We start from the raw sequence: 19,325 nt of genomic DNA on the forward strand, positions 1-19,325 counted from the left end.
ATAAAAAAACGTCTACGTTCAACATTTATTACCTCTGCGTGGAGGTTATGTTTTCTTTTTGGTTGTTTGTCTGTAAAGCAGGATTAAGCTATAACTACTGAAAAGATTATCATCTTAGGTTCTTTCCTGACCCATAACAGATTCTTCTATGAAGTTTTGGCGTGAGGCGCATCCAGGAAATATATTTCACTTTTTTAACATTCAACATTTTCACTGACCTCATCAGGAATCTTTTATGGATCTTAATGAAAAATCAGGCATAAGGGAACTGATCTATGAGTGAGTGCCGCTTAATTGAATTTAAGGACACCCTTGGTGAAGGTATGTACTTTACCGAACTATTATTAGTTTTATTATTTGATAACTCCCTGACTTTTCATAGAGGGTTCATCAGATATTACCCTTGTACAGTGAAGTTGGAGGAACTGGTTCCAAAGTTGTGGCCATAGTTCAAAGATGGTGAATTCTTTTGACTTTTGAGATCCCTTAAACTTCCCTCTAGCATCAGTAAGTTCGATTGAACGTGTCACAAATATTGGATGGAGTCCCACTGATTCCACAATGACCCTCACTTTTACTGGTAAAAATCAAAGGTTGAAATGGAAGCTTTACCTTAAATGATTCTCAGCTGCTGGCACACTTGCTCCACGAAGAGAAACACATTTTTTCCTCAGACTCTCCTTTTTTCTTCCCCTTTACACCCTCTGTTGCTTCCAGTCTTTTCTTCCTCCCTTTTCTCTTTCCACTTGCGCCCAACCAAAAACTCCAAGCTCTAATGCATCTACTTGTGTTATAATACTGGGTTTTTCTGGTTGGAAGAAAACCCTCTAGAAGGACGCCCTGCATGTTAATGTGCTGCTCTGCTGCTTGGGCACGTTTCAGTATTCACAGTTGTGGGAAGCAGAGGTTTCCTCAGAACCTGACCAGGAATTTAGTGAGTATTTCTAAGCTGTTTGTTGATAACCGTATGTGTGACTCCATTTACGCTTACCAGATACTGATGTGATTTACACTAATTAAAGATCTGATCGCTCTGTTCATCTCATGTCACATCCTCCTATTGTTTGTTTCCAAACTACAAAAGAAGATGTAGAACAGGAGAAAAGGGTAGCGTACATGAAGTTATTACTGTTTTTGATTATTTTCTTTTTGATTAATCTTCACTCCAACAACAAATGTCTTTAATACCACTGATAATTGAAAACTGAGGAGCAGGGCTGAATTTCAGGAGTTTAAAGAAAAATCAATACTATTTGCTGTAATCACTATTTGAATGTGTATCCTCATTTATTCTGTAAATGTGTTGACTCTTCAGCTTGGCCTTCTTGCCCCGGCCTACCTGGGTGTGAAATGTGTGTTTGCATTACCTGACGGCTGTATTGCTGATGCGCATGTGTTGTCCACACAGGGACCATATGCCTACTGTGGCGCTGCTGGTGCTGCCAGCCCTGTGTGTTCACCCTTGTTCCCGAGAAAGAGAGAATCACACAAAGAGGAAAAGAGAGCGTGCACCAGACAGAACTGCCCTTCAGTTGATGTTTTCATGTCTCTGTTTCATATTCTACAGATAGAGACATTACAGTCCAGACCAGGGAGTAATTTGAGAAAAATGGCAATTAAATCGGAATATATTACAATATCCAAAATATAGGAATGAAATTAAAATAGGTTTGTAGCAGGAGATTGAGAGCCAGGAGAGTATTGCCTCGTGTTTACTGGCTAATGGCTGCTAGCTGCTAGTTCACCGTCGGGCACAATTACATTTTTCCACCCACATGCAGTAGTTGACAAGGCCATTGCATTTACACTTAGTGGTCAATGTGGTAACAATGTCTCACTGACCACCTCCAGGTGGTTTGGCCGATCAGATCACAATCCATTCCCAATGCATCTTGGGTGTACTTACACCTGTACTTTCGTGTGGTCGAGCGCTATTAGTCTGCAATCCGATCTCCGAAAGTGCATTTTAGCGCACAGTGGAAAAAGGGTGTCTGTTACCGTGCAGGCAGAGGTGGGCCGACATGCCGCACGTTGAGAAAATGAACATCTCGCCTCATGTGAGACACTTCTGGCTACGCAGCTTCATCTGTAGGAGGCAGTTGAACAGCTGTATTTCAGTACAAGCTATTATAGTCTGACTCAGGTGGTGGAATGGCCCCTGGGTCCAGCGGGGAGCAGGGGGATGGAGCTATTAAAGCAGTAAGCTGTGAATTAAATGCACACAGACTCGACAACACATGCCCTAACATTGTTTGACCATGGGGTTAGAGGCAGAGGACAGATACTGTGTCGGTCCAGCGGCAGCTAAGTCAGCTAGGGAGATAAATTTGTGTTGTTTTTCCCAGATTCAGTCTTCGAATGTGCCTCTTGGCAGAGAAGGAGAGGAAATGTAGCATTGGAAAGTATAAATTATCCATTACAACCATTGCTTCAGCTGCTGTTGCGTTGAGCATAAGAAAAATATACGGTCTACTCCAAGTAGATGAATCGTGTTGTGTTTCTCAATCTTTCAGATGTGTAACGTGGTAGAAAGAGATTTTCTTTTAACACTATGTAATGGCTAAATATTTCATACCTACAACTCATTTTGAGCTAATCCTGACAGCTCAACTTTCCGTGACAATGAGCAAACGTGAGTTGCATTTATGTTTTGACTTCCTGAAATTTAACATTGTAGAAAATGAGAGCACTCTCCAGAAATGTCAAATACACTTCTTGGCAGAGCTGCATTTATTTTGAGTAGGAGGCCACTGTGCATGTAACTCAACCCTTGTCGATTTTCCTGAGACAACATCAACCACAGTGTCAGATGTTGGAAGAATGGTGTTTTCTTGACTTTGTGGTTTATGTCTTTCATGCTAGAATTAAAGGGATAGTTCCCTGAAAAATAAAAATTCACTCATAATCTACTCACCACTATGCCGATGGAGGGGTGGGTAAAGTGTTTGAGTCCACAAAACAATTCTGGAGTCTCAGGGGTAATCTTTGCTGCAGCCGAATCTGATACAATTGAATTAACCAGCAACTTATACTTCAGACATAATAAAACAGAAAATAACATAGCATGCCTCCATACTGCTCCTGTGGTGTCATCCATGTGTCCTTAAGCCCTGACACTCATATTCGACTCGAAACGGTGTCATTTACACCATGTTTTTAGCTCAAATGTCTGCTGATATCTTCCTACTAGGTTCTCTGACCCTAAGTTAGCCACTTCCAGTGGACCATTAGACTTAAAACACGGTGTAAATGACCTCATTTTGTGTTGAATATGAATGTCGGGGCTTGCAGATACTTGGATGACACCACACGAGCATTATGGAGCCATGTTATATTTTTTGCATTGTTTTATTACATCTAAAGTATAATTTGCCAGTTATTTAATTTCATCAGATTCGGCTGCAACAAAGTTTACCCCTGAGAGTCCAGAAGTGTTTTGTGGACTCGAACACTTCACCCTTTCCTCCTTTGGCATAGTGGTGAGTAAATGATGAGTGAATTTTAATTTTTCTGTGAACTATCCCTTGAAGCTACTGTGTTCTCTGTGTGGTTTTTAGTTGTTTAAATATAATGTTTATCCTCTGAGACAAGATAATCATCCTTTTTCTTTGTTGAAATACCTCTTCATGACTATTCAGTCAGTCAGGGTTCAAGAGGACAAAGAGATGACACTACCATTTCTTTTCAGAAGGTTTGAACCAGACACTGTTGACATGTATCGCTGCAGGATATAGTGTTTGTGATAGAATCTCTAATGAATGCCCATTTATAGTTATCATGAATATTTACACTGTTGTGCTATTCAAACCATTAACTCAGCAATCGTGTGCCGTCAACCTGAAACACTTTGCCTCTGTCAATAAAGGATTGTTTCGTGAGATAAAAGAGGACACCAAATGTTGGTAATCAAAACCGTTTCTCTCACTTTGTTTTAGATTTGCTTGAGGCTTTTACTTTTGTCGTTTTTTAGGGGGTTTTTTCAGTCTTTTTTCAGCGGTTTAGAAGTCGTGCAGCTTCTGTTAAGAGCAGAAGGGCGATGTCTAGTGAGTGCCATGTCCAGTGAAGACGGTAGATGTATCCAAATTCAGGGGCGGCCGGAGGAGGACGTGGGCTACACAACACACAAGGGAAGTGACCTTTGTGGGCCGCATAGACCTTGAACGTCAAACTGTAATAAGACAGTCTTTTGAGATGTCCCATAGTTCAGGTCATCTGTGTGTTTTGTAACCTTTGGCCTGTAGTCTAAGTCTTAGTTCCAGTATTCAATCTTTTTTTTCAAATGAAAAAAGTCCCTTTGACATTAAATTTACATTCTCTGTTAGGCCGACATCCATCTGGGGCCTCAAATGAACTTTCCTCTTAAAGGTCCAGTGTGTAAGGTTTAGGTGAAAGGGATCCATTGGCAGAAATTGAATATAAAATAATACTACTGACGATTTCATTAGTAACTTGTATGAATTGTTATTTTTTTAACCCTATAATGGTTATTTATATTTAAATGCTTTATATTTATGGGAGCGGGTCCTCTCTATGGAGGCTGCCATGTTATTTACAGGGTCCTAACTGGACAAACTAAACCTTTTGAGTTTTTATGACAACTGAAGCTACCATAGGTCCTCTTTCGTGTTTGGAAGGGAAGGGTGAGGCGAGGGGTATTCAGCTGCAACATGCAACTTCACCACTAGATGTCACTAAACTCTACACACTGATCCTTTAAATGCACAGATTATGGATCTTTTGTTAAAAAAAACGCAGGCTCACGAGAAGCCCAGTTGAGTGTTGTTGGGCGACAGAAAGAACCTTCTGATGGAATAATCAAGATTAAGAAATACTGAGGTAAGAACAAAGCCACACAATGAGACGTTGAGCTGCAGTGATTAACATTCAATATCTTAGCAAGTCTCATTGCTGTTCTCATAACCTTTTGAACAGCGATGGCATTTTGAAAATAGCTTACTAAGAGGAGAGGAGAGAGTTTCTCAAAGTAGAATAATAATGTTTGGATGATGCAGAGTTTGTTGACGTGAATATAATAAGGCACAACAAATTTTCAGCTAAAGCCAAAGGAAATTGCAGAGGTGGAGTTAATGTCATGTTATGATATGTTGATATCGCCCAGTAATATTTTTTAGTGATCCACTAAACATAACCTGTGCCCACCACTCCATGCATGAATAAGATTTGTGCAGTCCCAACAGAAATAAATAATAGTGTAATAGTTTGTTCAAGTCATTTATGTAATATGATTGGATCAATGAAAAATTACATTTGCAACTCATCAGATCACAAGGAAAATAAAGCATTTGAAGAATTAAAAATGGGGATGCCACTTTAGTCAGACAAAAAAGGAGGCCATGACATATGGGAATATTCCCTGCTGTTAATCCGCTGTTTATGGATTAGAGAAATTAAAGGAAAGGAGACAGAGGGAGAGCAAGAATGAGTGGTAACTTTAATTGTCTCTGTGTTTTTCACTGTGAACAGTTTGTGTCTGGTGCATCCACAGCATTTCACATAAATTGGCAGAAAGGCAAAAATCTAACTGACCAGTCGGATGTGTGCATTTGTCAGTCTGTTATTCTGCAGCAAACAGCTTCTGTTTACACTGGATTTAATCAATGTAAACACAGTGAATCACTGTGTGAGATGGCTCTGCCCAGTACACTACTTTTAAAATGCTGGAGATGTATCCCATATATCTCATCCAGTGCATTCAAATGGCTGTAGGTGTTTGATTAAAGTATCTGAAGAATAAGGGTTTCATATTTTCAGTATGAAATACATGAAACAGATGACCGGTACTCATTTATTAATCCTTGAATCATAGCACATTTCCTCCTTTAGTATGAACCCATTAGGCTCCTTAATGTTGCTTTTACATACGAAAAAAGTTGCGTCCATTTCAAACGATGTAACCGTCAGCCAGGGTCTTGCCTATTTTTGTATTGTGTATGAATTTCAATGTCGATCTTCCGATTATGTCATCAACATTAATATTTGCACACTTCCAGTACCAAAGTAAAATCAACGTTTACGTTGACTGAATCCATTAATTTGATTTAACAAGGTTTTTAATCGTTATTATTGTTGGATCGAAAGATGCACGGCTTCATGCAGTACAGTCCTGTCATTTAATTGAGTGCATACGCTACTTTTCTTCCAGGAAATAGAGTAATCATATCAGGGCAGTTCCGCTGCAGGCACACACTGGAACTGCTCCATATGTGAACAACAGACGTTTGTGAGACGCAGCAAGTCAGTGGCAGAACACATGGCTGCGTGTGCAGGCGTTATGGTTGTCTTGGATGAATGTATGAATGAGAATTTGCAGAGTTACAGAATCACCACCATACCAGCTGAGTGAAGCTGTTCCAAAACAAACAAACACCCTTTGTCTATTGTCAGCTTTTCTACAGTATGAATAACCTTTCTCCAAAACACTTTTCCTGGTGCTGCTATTGAATGAAACTGCCAACTGCGTGTGCGTCTCCTCATACCTTTGTGACAAACTGTATCAGTTGATATTTCCATACCAACAGCAAAACACCAACATTGCGTCTGTTGCCTTTTTGCTGTGATGAAAATCAAAGATGTTGGTTGTTCAGCAAAACTAATATGTTCAATATATGAATACGTAAGACAACAAACGCATTGTGCTGGGGGGCTCAGGGTTGGAGCAGCTCACCCACTGTTTAGAGGGTGGGTGTTTTGATCCCTGCTCCTTTAGTCCACATGTCTGTCCTTTGGCAAGAAGCTCAGCCCTGAAATGCCCCGGATGGTTGCGTGGGCAATGAGAGAGTGGGACGCTTGATAGAACGTCCCTATAAATAGAAGATCTGTATGTGTGTGTGAAAGTGAGACTTGTAGTGTGAAAGTACTTTGAGTGGTCGTTAAGATAACTAATAACTAAATTCAGTCCATTTACTAAGCACTTGTCTGTGAGTCCAAACAACTGTTTCTTAATCTGCTGAATGCAGACATCATCTTGATCCTGAGCGTCTGGATGAAAATCTGTCTCTTGAGGTCAGTGGCAGATTTAGAAATGGGCAACATGAGCAGTCACCCAGAATAAGAGCTCAGGTCTTTCCACTGAGGCACGGGAAGCAGGGGAATCTGTTGCACCTCATTTTATACAATAACCTACTAATTAAATAAATAAAATCCATCCATCAGTGTTAACCATTCAATTATATGTACACTCATTGATGACTGTACTTAATGAAGGCAAGAAAGGTCAGGAATAGCATGGAATTTGTGCACTTTAGTCTGTGTGTGTTATGGCCACATATAGAGCATTAAAAAATTTTAATTGTAATAAATACTTGTGTTGGTATCAGTCTCAGTGGTTCTTACCCTGATACTACTGGGAAATCTATCAAAACCAAAGTTTGTGGGTGTGTGAGTTTTTTTTTTTATGAGCTAGCCCTACTTCTGGGGTAATTTGTTGCAGGTTCATTGAGGGTTCAGGATCATTATAAGGCTTGAGCAGTTTTGATGGAATAAAGTCAGTGATGCGTGTGAACACCTGAGGGGATTTTATTTAGGTACATCTTCACCTTGCAAGTACCTTTCTCATTCTCAACTAAAGTTTGAAATTTTTTGTGCTTTCTAGCCTCTTCCACAGCCTGATCGAGGCTGGAATGTTGCTTATTTCCACCTGTAGGGGGAGGCACTGTCGTTCTGCCTTCGTGTCGGCAGGTGAGGTAGTCACAGTGCCAGATCCACATCTAAGTCAACAAGACAGACAGAAAGGTGTAACAGAGGCTGTGCCAAATCACACAGTTACTGCAATATGCCGGCTTGTTCAGTTCCCTGCGTTAAACGTGCCGGCAAAAAGGAGATCACAAGGACGAGTGGGAGGCTTGTTGTTGCAGTCCACATTATGTTGAGTGAGAGTGGAAAGTTCATTAATTAAATGGAATATAGTAAATAGAGCAACCACCAGAAAGCGTGGGAGCTGCCCTCTAGTGGACGTATTGCTTCACAACCATGCCAGTGTAATGGATGCATGGAAGAATGTGGGCAGCGATGATTCCATCGTTTTAAATGGAGGTATATTTTCATACTCAAAAGCAGCATGAATGAGCCTTTAGAAGCAATGCTGAGCACCACTTGTCGGGTGCTAGTTTTCTTATGCAAACCTGCGTTGAGTGCACATTAAGTTTTTAAGTCATCTCAAGTGGATCTTGTGATGTTGAGCAGACATAGCTTCTGGCTTTACAAGCACCAAAAGGTAACTGGCCTAACCTGAAAGAAGAAACAGGCTGACCGCAATGGCGGTCTTATATAAACACAAATGTCCTTTTCAACATTTTCAAGTCCAAGTACTTATGCAGTTGCTGTGAAGGGTTTTCCAGCTTAATGCAAGTCAACACCTGAAATTGTGTCCTCAGACTTAAGGTGAAATGCATCATGGGGGAGCAAAAATGAATGAGACATGCTTAATTATAACACAGAAAGTTTAAACATCCTAAATCCATTTAACTACATTATGTCACACATCTGAAATCCAATACTGAATATTTCTCTGCAAATTCAGTATGAAGATAATCTGTCATGCCCAACTTCGGATTTTGCCATTTTCCTGGACAACATGATTATTGCTGCACACAGTGCATCTTCAAATTCAGTGCAACAGTGTTTATTTCCTTATCCCTTTGCTATTGCTAAGCCATTTGATAAACCACAGGCAGACAAGGCTCAGCTGGATATTCCATGTAATCATTGCAACCCAGATTTTAACCTCCCTTCAGGAAAACAGCTCACACTGATAAACTCCTTGGAATGATTTAAGGAAGCAGTATCGAATCCTTACAGACTCTAAATAAGAGTTTTTAGCTTTCCTTAAAATCCAAAGTCAAAATAAAAGGAGGGTTGCTGCAAACAAAACACAGATTCCATTGCAGCACACAGTGACCTATCATGGAGGACAACTTTATTTTTGCCTCGGTTGAAATGCTGTAGGAGATGGAAATGAGTGATAGAACTCAAGAGATTGTTGAAGGACGGAGTGAAAGAAGAGGAGAGAGGAAGGTGGGACAGAAGGATATCCGTGCCCATAGACTTTAGCTGAAAGGATGATACCCTGATGAAGAGATAAGAGAAAGAGTGGATAAGGGAGAAAGAGGACACTGGAAACGGAGAGGGGCGATGGGAGGGTGGAAGAGAGGCTGAAAACGGATACCGCTTTGGTTGTCTCAAAGGAGAGGATAGCAGCTCTTGCAGATTCAGAGATGAAAAGATAGCAGTTGAGGGAAAGCGCATGAATGAAGGGTGGATAGGGGAGGTATGCATTTCTATTCCTGTTGATGCTCTGTCAAAGACCAACTCCAGTGTTCTGTATTATGATCCTAGATGATAGCATCAACTAGGAACTCCAGGAAAAAGAACGAATGGTGGCAACTGGTAAGGGGGAGTGAGATGCCTCAAACTCCCTGTGCCACAAACTATTAGTTAGAGAAATGGAAGTGAAACAAATGAAGTGGCTCACACGGCGAAAACTACTTGTGTATGCAAAACTGGCTCCCAATGAGCAGACATGCACTTTTTGGATAAACATAAACAAGGCGACTGGGGAATGACACAAATAAGGACTCACAGCATTTTAATGGCTGAATTATCACATTTTTTTTCATGCATGAAGTAATGTGTCCCTTTGGTTCCAGGATTAAGTATGACACACACAGCTGGGACCAGACTGAAGATGTTGCTGGGAGCATGTTCCGCTTGTCTAGCAGCGTACGTCTGTGTCTGGCCCTCAGCCAGCCCTCTCAGCCCCCACATGCTGAGCTGCATGCCGCAGTGTCACATCACACAAACATTTTCCTAAAGCTGGATTCACATCAGACAGACAATCTCTTAAAGCTGTATCCATCCACCTCAACCACCACTACGTACACAGCTGCCTCACAAGGATCCCTGAGATGGATCCAATTCTGAAAATCGACAGAAGCATCCTTGGCCCGTTGTGAGCTGAGCCGGACAAGTCGAGTTCTGCTGAGCTGATCAGGAGCCACTTGTAGCTGGCGCAGCCTGGATCCCTCAGGGTCTTTTCGTAAACCAAGCCAAGGTGAAACAATGGACCAAAGCTGGGAGAAATCACACCACACGGCCTGGTGCCAGACAGGCCAAAAAAAGACGGAGAAAAGGAGAACAGCATGGGATGATAAGTGAGCATCGGCTTTGTTATATATCTTCCTAACTCTTTTATAGAGGCTACATTACAGACAGATTAAGGGGCATGATTGAAATGGAAAGTGGAAACTGCTCCACCTTGAGGTCTGCTGTCGGGGCTTTGTGGCGTTTTGTCAACAGCCACTGGCATGCGCCTGAAGGGAAAGCAGTGGGAGCGCAGCACAAAGAAAAGAAACAGAGGGGCCTGTGGAAGGAGCTAAATGGATGTTTGTATTCCTGAATGCAGAGAAGAGGCCGCATGTCATCAACATGACTGAATGGTTATTGGATAATTTCTCCTACACACAGTCACTGCAGTCATCTCAGGATACTTGGAAAAGGGACTAAGCTCTGTGATATCTGCCAAATGTGCAGGAACCTGAGTGTCTCTCTGATTCCTCCCCTTTGTTTATCAGGCCTTCAGCAGAAACTCCATGGCCCTCACTCAAACACAGTGTAGTCACCCTTCACTGTGGGAGTGTATTTATTACTAGCATTTTAAACCTGTGTGTTTTTATAAGCATGTGTAAGGACATTTAAAGAGATACTGCACTTGTTCTTTTGAGCTATAAACTGAATAACAGGACTGTACTGTAGTGAAACACATTAATGTTGGTTTTAATATCACATTTCATGCCAAATAAAAAATGTAAAAAAGTTGAACATGGCTCATAAAGGCTTCCTAGCGCTTTAAACCATCTAGGACCTTGCAGAGTCAATGCTGAAAGAGTCTGATATTATAAGTATCTTCGTTATGAGCTTTATATTGAAGTTAATGCCCTTGTGAATGATGTTTACAGACAAACTGTGGTCTGGTCTTATTCCAGTAGCGTAGCGTTACCTTTGGCACCTCTCTGCAACACATGTTCTCTGAAGGAGACGGGCAACTGCAGTGCCCACACACAAAAAGGTAAAGGACATTATTGGAAGGGTTAGCCGAGGTGGCAAAACTACTCACAACCTTTACTTAAGTAAAAGTACAGATACTTGTGTAAAAAAGACTCTGATAAAAATACAAGCACTGATTCAACTCCTTTACTCAAGTAAAGACAATTGTCCTCTTTTGTTTACAACCTGCACAGAGCTGGTACAGAGAAAAAAATCACTAAACACAGTTTAGTTTTGCTGCCAAATTTCAGACGGAATAATAAAGACTGAACTGAACCGAGGTCCTGTATGAGCACCTGGATAATGTTTTACAGGGAATAAATGGATGGGGAATGTGCCGCCTTGATTAAGTTCCTGTCCTCTGTACACACCGCCCGTCGCTACGATTGGATGGTTTAGTGAAGTCCTCAGATCGGCCCTGCCAGAGTCGGTCACGGCCCTGGTGATGCGATTAAACTTGACCATCTATCTAGAGGAAGTAAAAGTCGGAACAAGGTTTCCGTAGGTCAACCTGAGGAAGGATCATTACAGGTACAGTCACTCGAACTCGGTCGGCCACGGCAGCCTGACCAACCTCCGGACACTTAGGGTCTTGCGCTGCCCCCCCGAAGACGCACATGCTGCTGGGGTCTGTGCGTCTCGTACTTTGTTACTTCCCACCTCTGGTTAGCAGTGTGTCACTCTTGATTTATTTGACATCTTGTGTAGCAGCTTTACAACTTTTTTGAATGTTCGCTAACATTAGCTCTAAGTAACGTTGTGTTACCCACCTGCCCCCTCCCTCTCTCGCAATTGCATTGCCCTATAGAGCTCCACCTTGGGTGGAACTGAGCTGGAACCAACTGCTTTAACTGATGTGTTCTGGGACCACCATGTACCTCCCCCACACTAATGCCCACATCAGAGGATTCTGGAGGGAAAAGTCCTCCACTTCTAAAAAGCCCTACATGGTAGACGTTCCTTACTATTGTGTGTCACTCTCCATTTTTAATGGCCTGAAAAAGTCACCACTGTGAAACAGGCCCTGTCTCCCTCGCCCCTTAATCCCCTGCCCAGTTTTATCAGTGGGTTGAGTAAGTTACACTTTAGACATACTGAAATTATTTTTCCATTTCCCTTTTGCACCATGTTTTGAAGTGGGCTGACATGGAAAGCGTCACTTTTTGTTTTCTTATGCTGTTTTCTTTAGCGCTCCCAAACATTCTCACTGTGTGCCAGAAAAACAGTTTTGAGTGACTCTGCAGCGCTGGAGCTTCCTCCACCCTCTTTCAGCATAAAACATTGCATCAGCAACAGCCTACTGTTGTCATATTAATTAGTTTCTCTTTTCTCTCTTTCTTCTCACTGTTTTTCTCATCATTAATGAAGAAGAGGAGTACAGGTTGTGAAGAAACTAGGATGTAAGAGACAACAAGCCTAAACCCAGTCCTTAATCTTCTTAGTGCTTTAGGCTGTTGTCACAATACCCACAAGATGTCCAACTTAAAGGATCCTAAATTAGAGATTAATAATGACAGTGCCTCCATTCATGGGGTATGAAATTATATATAAATAATATAATCGTATGCTATGGCCTTCAAAGTCGCCCTCAGCCCAGTTGAACACCTATGGGAGACTTTCATAAGAGTGTTGGGAAGCACTGACATTCAAATTCGACTTGAAACAAGGTTATTTCCACTGTTTTTTAAGCCTTAAAAGTCCACCAAAAGTGACTGAGCTAGTGGACATTAGCATTTCCGACTGTCCCTGAAGTGGACTCAAACACTTCACCCACCCCTCTATCAGCATAGGGGTGAGATGATAATGAGTGAATTTTCAGTTTTGGGTGAACTATTTATTTAAGGTTAAAGGACCTTCATTACAATGGTTACAATTATAAACTGTGGAGTGTAATAAGCTGCTTCCACAGACAGGGCTTGTTTATTAGTTTTTTTCAGCAGGATCGTCACCACAGTCTATTAATGAAATTATTCAAATATACAGACCAAAGACAGATGTGACAAATATAAACAGTGTGCTGATGCTCTGAATACAAACTCACTGTGCTTCCATCAAATAATATCACCTTTTAGTCAGTCTAAAAGATAACTGCACACTATTATATGCGCATGTCATTTCATCACACTAGGGTTGGTAATCCTGGAAACCTTGGAAGAGCAGGCATCATATTAAAATATATTTAATGATGCATCTCACCTCCTCCTATCAGCCCTCTCATCAAAGCTACTACGGAAAAACATGAGAACACTTAACTGCCTGACAACTGCCAGAGGCCGACTTTTCTGCGACTCGCTCGTTAACTCCTGACTCCTCAGACTATCGCCTCTGCTTCGGTGGTGTATGTCTCCCTGACTTGCGAACACTCAGCAGGAGCACTGGCAGGGTGCACACAGGCAGGGAGGTAGGCCAACCAATCATTTCATTCGGACTGAATGAAAAAATTATTGTGTTCATTTAAGTCCTGCGAGTCGTTTTCAGATGACTTTATTTATTGATGGCTATCAGGACTTGGATTCCAACAAATAAGAATAAAAAATGTTTCAGAACTGACTTGCTAACCCTGCCTTTAATTTTGCCTTCTAAACTGGCCTCTTAAGATCCGTTAAATGTCTGTAATGATTCCTGGTGCACTGCCCACAAACTACAAACATGTCTTTTCACACTGTAGCTACAGAGGACATAAAATACAGGGTTGACATTTAGAGTGACATTTTTATCTCTGGTTCTGCTCAGTGAATTCTGGATGACCACCTGATGTATAGTCATTTTAACAACTGATTATAGTAATAATCTGTCCATGTAAAAAGTTCAGGAAAAGATCGAGGGAAGCGGGAGCAGCAGTGTAGCAGAGCTGTGAAGGGAGTGTGTGTTTGTCAGGTATCGGTGGTTGTGTGGAAAGTCTGGGAATTAATGCTTTTAATTTAATTTGTTTAGGGAGTGTTCAGGGAGTGACGCTGAATTGGGTCGAAATAATGTTATTGGGCTGAAGAGGAGAAAATTCATCCATCATTGACGCACGAGCTACTACCTCTGTCTACACTGGCTTCCCATTGCTGCTCAATTCACATTCAAGCAATTTCTGCGTTTCAGTCATGCTGACACATGACTCATCTCATGCACTCCTCCAAGGAACATGGTCTGGCGTTGCCATTTCTGCACACAAGGGAATCAGACCGTGGTTGTTTGTGTTTCCCCTGTAGTGGAACAAGCTATGCTATCAGAGCATATTATTTTCTATAACATATTCCTAGAGGCGGTCACTGTGAATAAAAGCATCTGCCAAATGAGTAAATACAATTGTGCAACCGACCATGACTTGATCTTGGCATTGGTTTCATTTTACATATTAACAAATAGATTTTAGACAGAGAAACGCCAAACAACACAACAGCAGCTCACTGCTGTCCCCTCATCCTTCTCTACTCCAGCTCCTGGCGTCTGTCTTCTGACAGATTCATATTAGATGAGTCCCACTCCTGGTACCATGAAGCCCAGGAACATCAGAAATGATCAATGACAACCTGTGGCTGTGAAAGATGTAGACAGATGTAAGTGGGTGGGGTTCAGCATGACGCAACATTGCTTCATGTTCTGTGTTAAATGATTCCATCCATACACCTCATGTTCACAGTATATATATAATTTGAGCTGCACAGAAAAAAACATAATATTAAGCATATACAACTTCAATAATAACATAATTTTTTTGGATTTTCTTTATTCCATTTATTTCATCCCCCCAGAAACGGACAGTACAAAGAGACAAGTCACAAATGCCTTGAGCTTTGTTGAATGTTATTATGGTCTGATTTGAAATTCTACAGTTCCCATGTCAATCAGATGAGGGTCAGTTGATCAGGGGAACAAATATTTCTGCAGATTAAATTGTTCATATCCAAATAATGTATTTTTATGAATTTAAATCCCTACTACACTGAGCCCAAAAAACTTGAACTGACACAACATAAAATTTCTCATGATGTGATAAAATATTTGCCTCAAACTTGTGCTTACTTTTCCTATAGATCTGTGTCGCATCCCCTTAATCAGGCTGATTAACTCTGGAATTTGTAGCAGTGGAAAGGAGGTGTGCGTGTGTGCATACGTGCGTGTTTTGTTGCACACATGTTGTCAAGACCAGTAGAACTCATTAGTGCTGATGAGGCAACGTGTCGTTCCGGGGTCCTGGTTAAGGTTAGGGGTTAAGTTGTGAATTATGGTCAGGTTAGGGTTAGGCATGGATTGGTCGTGGTTGAGGTTAAGGATAAGGTTTTGTTGATGAATGAATGGCATTCTTTGCAAAGTCCTAATAGGGATAGCTGTGCAAACCTGTGTGTGTATGTGTATTATGCATAATATCATTCAGTCACTGTAGAGGATCACAGTGTCTTCAGACAACACGTCTGTTTTACATTCCTCCATTACACCTCCTTTTATTTCACATTATTAGTTTTCATTTAATCCCAGCCCATGTCTAAGCTGCTGTCTGCCACGTGCAGCGTGATGGCAAAAGCCTGTGGAGAGACAACTCCTCTACAAGTGTAGGGCTGCGTAATTAAGCAATAAGCCACGAGAGGCTAAGCTTTACACTGATTTCTGAACAGCTGCTGTGAGATGCGTAGTTAGGCACAACTTGTTAGCGCTTCTAAAAAACAACACAAAGGACAATTTTTATTAACTTCCTGCCTTCAAGAATTTGTACAAAATTTCTATACGGTTCTACACATCATAGATTTATCAGTAAAGAATAGACATTCTTTCATACTCTCCTGTATCAAAGCTGTGTCAAATGATGAATGTGAATGAAGACCTATCATTTCCTACTGCCACACAATAAAAGCTTTTAAGTGCTACAACTACAGCTTTTACAGCACTCCCAGGCTATACAATGTATTTGTCACTGACAGTTGCACTGACTGCAATTGCTCATGACCATAAAGGCTTAATATGGAGGGGAAAGCCTGATTATTGTAGGGCTGCAATGTAAACGTATACACCCCACTTTCCACTTGGCTGTATTTGAAATAGAAACTGTACAAGTGACCTGCACGAATTGAGCAGCAGCAAGTGAAGACTCCACAGAAACCTGAAGCTGCACAAAGAGGTGCTCACCTGTTTATTCAAAATTCAGTGAGGCGCGACTCAGTTGGCAGAATCCTGACCGGGAGGATCAGTTGTTGTAAACACGCTCTAAGGTTGATGAGTCCCAGCCACCTCTTCTACAGAGCGCTGGTTCTCTGTTTATTTATATTGAACTTATCTCATGTCCAAATCGCTGCAAATTTAACACTGGACTTCCTCTGGCCAGTAACAATACACATGGAAACTGTGAACAGTTGTCGAGATATGCGAGCCACATACACACAGACAGAGATGTCTGGAGTTACTAGATAAAGCTGCTCAAGGACTGTTTTCTGTTGTTTTGAACCAATAATGCTGTTACCATCAGTAACCACTGTGTTGCCAAATCAGCTATAACTCCTCCATCCACTAGATGACACACTTAGAGCTGTCCACTTAATCTAAGGTCCTCCAAGACACATGTGAATTCCAGGTATGAAGGTATTTGGAAGAGACTTTAGATGCATGGGTCAAAAATAAAACCCAGGAAGTGCAACCAGTCACAGAACATGTGAGCTCAATGAAGGCTAACATCTAAATCACAGGAGCACTAACACTAGCAAGCCAATTGGCCTAAATACACAGAGACTGCATCCACACTGAGTTAAGAACAAAAAACAATGATCTCAGCTCAGACAAGTGTTTTTAGCCGTGTATTAGAAGCACTTGACATTCACATGCCCACAGGAGGTGTCACAGATTGCTTGAATGCTCACCTCCTGCACATACAGGTAATTGCAGAATTATAGATGAAGGATAGATCTGCGGCTGCTAACAAAGAAGACAAGGTAAGAATCAAGGCTGGGGAGGTTTTCTATCAGAGGAGGGTCAAGCAGTAGGAGTGTGACACATCAGGAAAGGCTACATTGAGACTGTAAAGACCCAATGCTGGAGTGAACGTGGGTGTCTGCATTGTTATTTCCCAAATCTTCTATTTCTGCCCCTCCAGGCAAAATTCTGACCTTGGAGTTTCAAACTGAAATGGGGCCATCAGACTTTCCAAAAGTCATCATTTGGAATGATGTGGACACCAGGCAAAAACATAAAACATGACACGAGCTAGAGGTTAAATGCTGGGACTCCTCGACAATCTGTCAGAAGTGAAGACGCCTGTATGCTGCAGGAAGCACACCATTGGAGACTAAACATAACTAGTTTAAATGGTGTATTCACATATTAATAAATCTGTATAGGGTTCGCTGTCTGAAATTTCATTCCTGCAGGAGACACATTAGATACTTGAAAGCTGCAATTTCCTAGACACCCAATTAAGCCACCCTATTATGTATTAATGGTTTGAGGCTGTCATCTTTTTGTGCATAGTCTGGCATAATTGAAATACCGCGCTTTTAAATTCACATCAGATGTCCCCGAAAACGCTCGTCTCACGCCTGACTCATTATGGGTCTGCGTCACAGACGACATACAGATATGCACAAATGACCTGCCTGACATTAACTCAGAGTTGCACTGCAGGAATGGATGATTTGATTGTCAGGGAAAGCATCGGTGTTCCAGATGCAGCATTTAATTGCACTGTATTGCAATCTTTTTAAATTACAGCCTCTTCAAATGTTTTCAAAGAAGAGAAATTAGTCCTCCCGCTCTCCCTTAAAACAATATGTGGCTCATGTGTCCCTCCTCTCGGTTACTACCTCCATTGAAAAGCATTTAGTGTCACTTCTCTATAAATGGATTATGGTTCGATGCTGAAAGAGAATATAAGGGCTTTACTAAAAATGTCTATTTTGCATTTTACGATCAGCATTACACATTGCCTTCTGCAAAACTCAAGCATAAAAGACCAGTATAAACCCTCAGTAGTCACAGATCAGGCCAGCGTGATCCAATCACGTGACTGGTTCAAGACATTGCATCTTTAACATAGAGCCTGCAGCACTGGTTTCAGGTTTCAACTTCAGTCCAATGTGCTTTCTTTTTGTGTTGATGGCCAAGAGAAAAACTGAGATATGATCTTTGACATGTGAGTAAAAGTATGCAAGATAAGATGATGGCAGCGTTGCATTTATTCAAGTCATTTTTTGGCATATTGGGAAATTTAAAAGAATTCGTTAAGCTGCTGATTCTGCTCTACAGGCTGAATATACTGGGGGCAGGGGAGGAGGGAGAGAAGAGGGTAGAGATTATGATATGTTGTGTTTTCAGAAATTCAAAAAAAGATACCACACAATGGAATGGTCAACATTTTGTGATATATAAGGGCAATTTGAAAGGCATTAAAAAATACAACAACAAAATAGCCTAGGACTCCTAATGGTTAAGAGTGACATGATCAGCTCTGTGTGTGTGAACCGTTTAGAAACAAACTCCCGACAAGCGACCCCTGAAATGTGGTTGAAATGTGCTGTGGTTTTTGATGAGCAGTCTCCCTGTGTCCGCTCCCGGCAAACGGTAGATCTGTTTACTGCTGATAATCTTATCAGATTCAAATTCCACTCATCATCCTGTCCCTGCGATTCTTCATCTCTTTGATTAATCACCCCTTCATCTAAATGAAAGCTAATCTAAGCCATCAACCCTCTCGTTTGCAGGGCTGAAGATCCGCGAGGTGATGATCAACGTGTCCCGTCAGCAGGTGGAGGACTTCCATGGGCCGGAGGATTACTGGTGCCTGTGTGTCGCCTGGAGTCACCTGGGAACCTCCAAGAGCCGCAAGGCAGCCGTCCGCATCGCCTGTAAGCAACACTGTGTCATTTTGATACCAGGCTGACCTTATTGTCTCTGAAAAGGTTATTCCTCTTCAAACCGGTGATGTGATTTTCTTTCTTTATGTCCATGCATGTTTGCGTGTGGAGAAAAGGTCACACATGAAACAAATGTGCAGGCTTATGTGTTCCTCCGTGCTGTTGTGGTCGTGCTTTAATGCAGGCTGTTTATTCTCCTCCGCAGACCTGAGGAAGAACTTTGAGCAGGACCCCCAAGGCACTGAGGTGCCTATGAATGGCATGATTGTGTTGCACTGCCGTCCCCCAGAGGGAGTGCCCGTGGCTGAGGTGAGGGCTTCTCACATTTCAAACAAGTAACATTTTCTCCTGTGTTGCCTGGAGAGGAGCAGTCATCTGTCTGCCACACTGACAGAACAACTCGGTTTTCGTGACACAATGTTTTGCTTCTCTCCAGCC

At 41.7% G+C, this 19,325-nt stretch overlaps 1 protein-coding gene across 1 annotated transcript in view; it reads left to right on the top strand.

Annotated features, from left to right (window-relative positions):
- The window catches only part of LOC109626350 (netrin receptor UNC5D-like), a 179,214-nt gene that overhangs the window by 107,714 nt on the left and 52,175 nt on the right, over positions 1-19,325 (top strand). Inside the window, exons 3-4 of the mRNA XM_020082229.2 lie at positions 18,735-18,878; positions 19,093-19,196. Coding sequence (XP_019937788.1) covers positions 18,735-18,878; positions 19,093-19,196 — 248 coding nt within the window. The remainder of the gene's footprint in view (positions 1-18,734; positions 18,879-19,092; positions 19,197-19,325) is intronic.

The sequence above is a fragment of the Paralichthys olivaceus genome, chromosome 18, assembly GCF_024713975.1.
Source record: "Paralichthys olivaceus isolate ysfri-2021 chromosome 18, ASM2471397v2, whole genome shotgun sequence".
NCBI lineage: Eukaryota > Metazoa > Chordata > Actinopteri > Pleuronectiformes > Paralichthyidae > Paralichthys > Paralichthys olivaceus.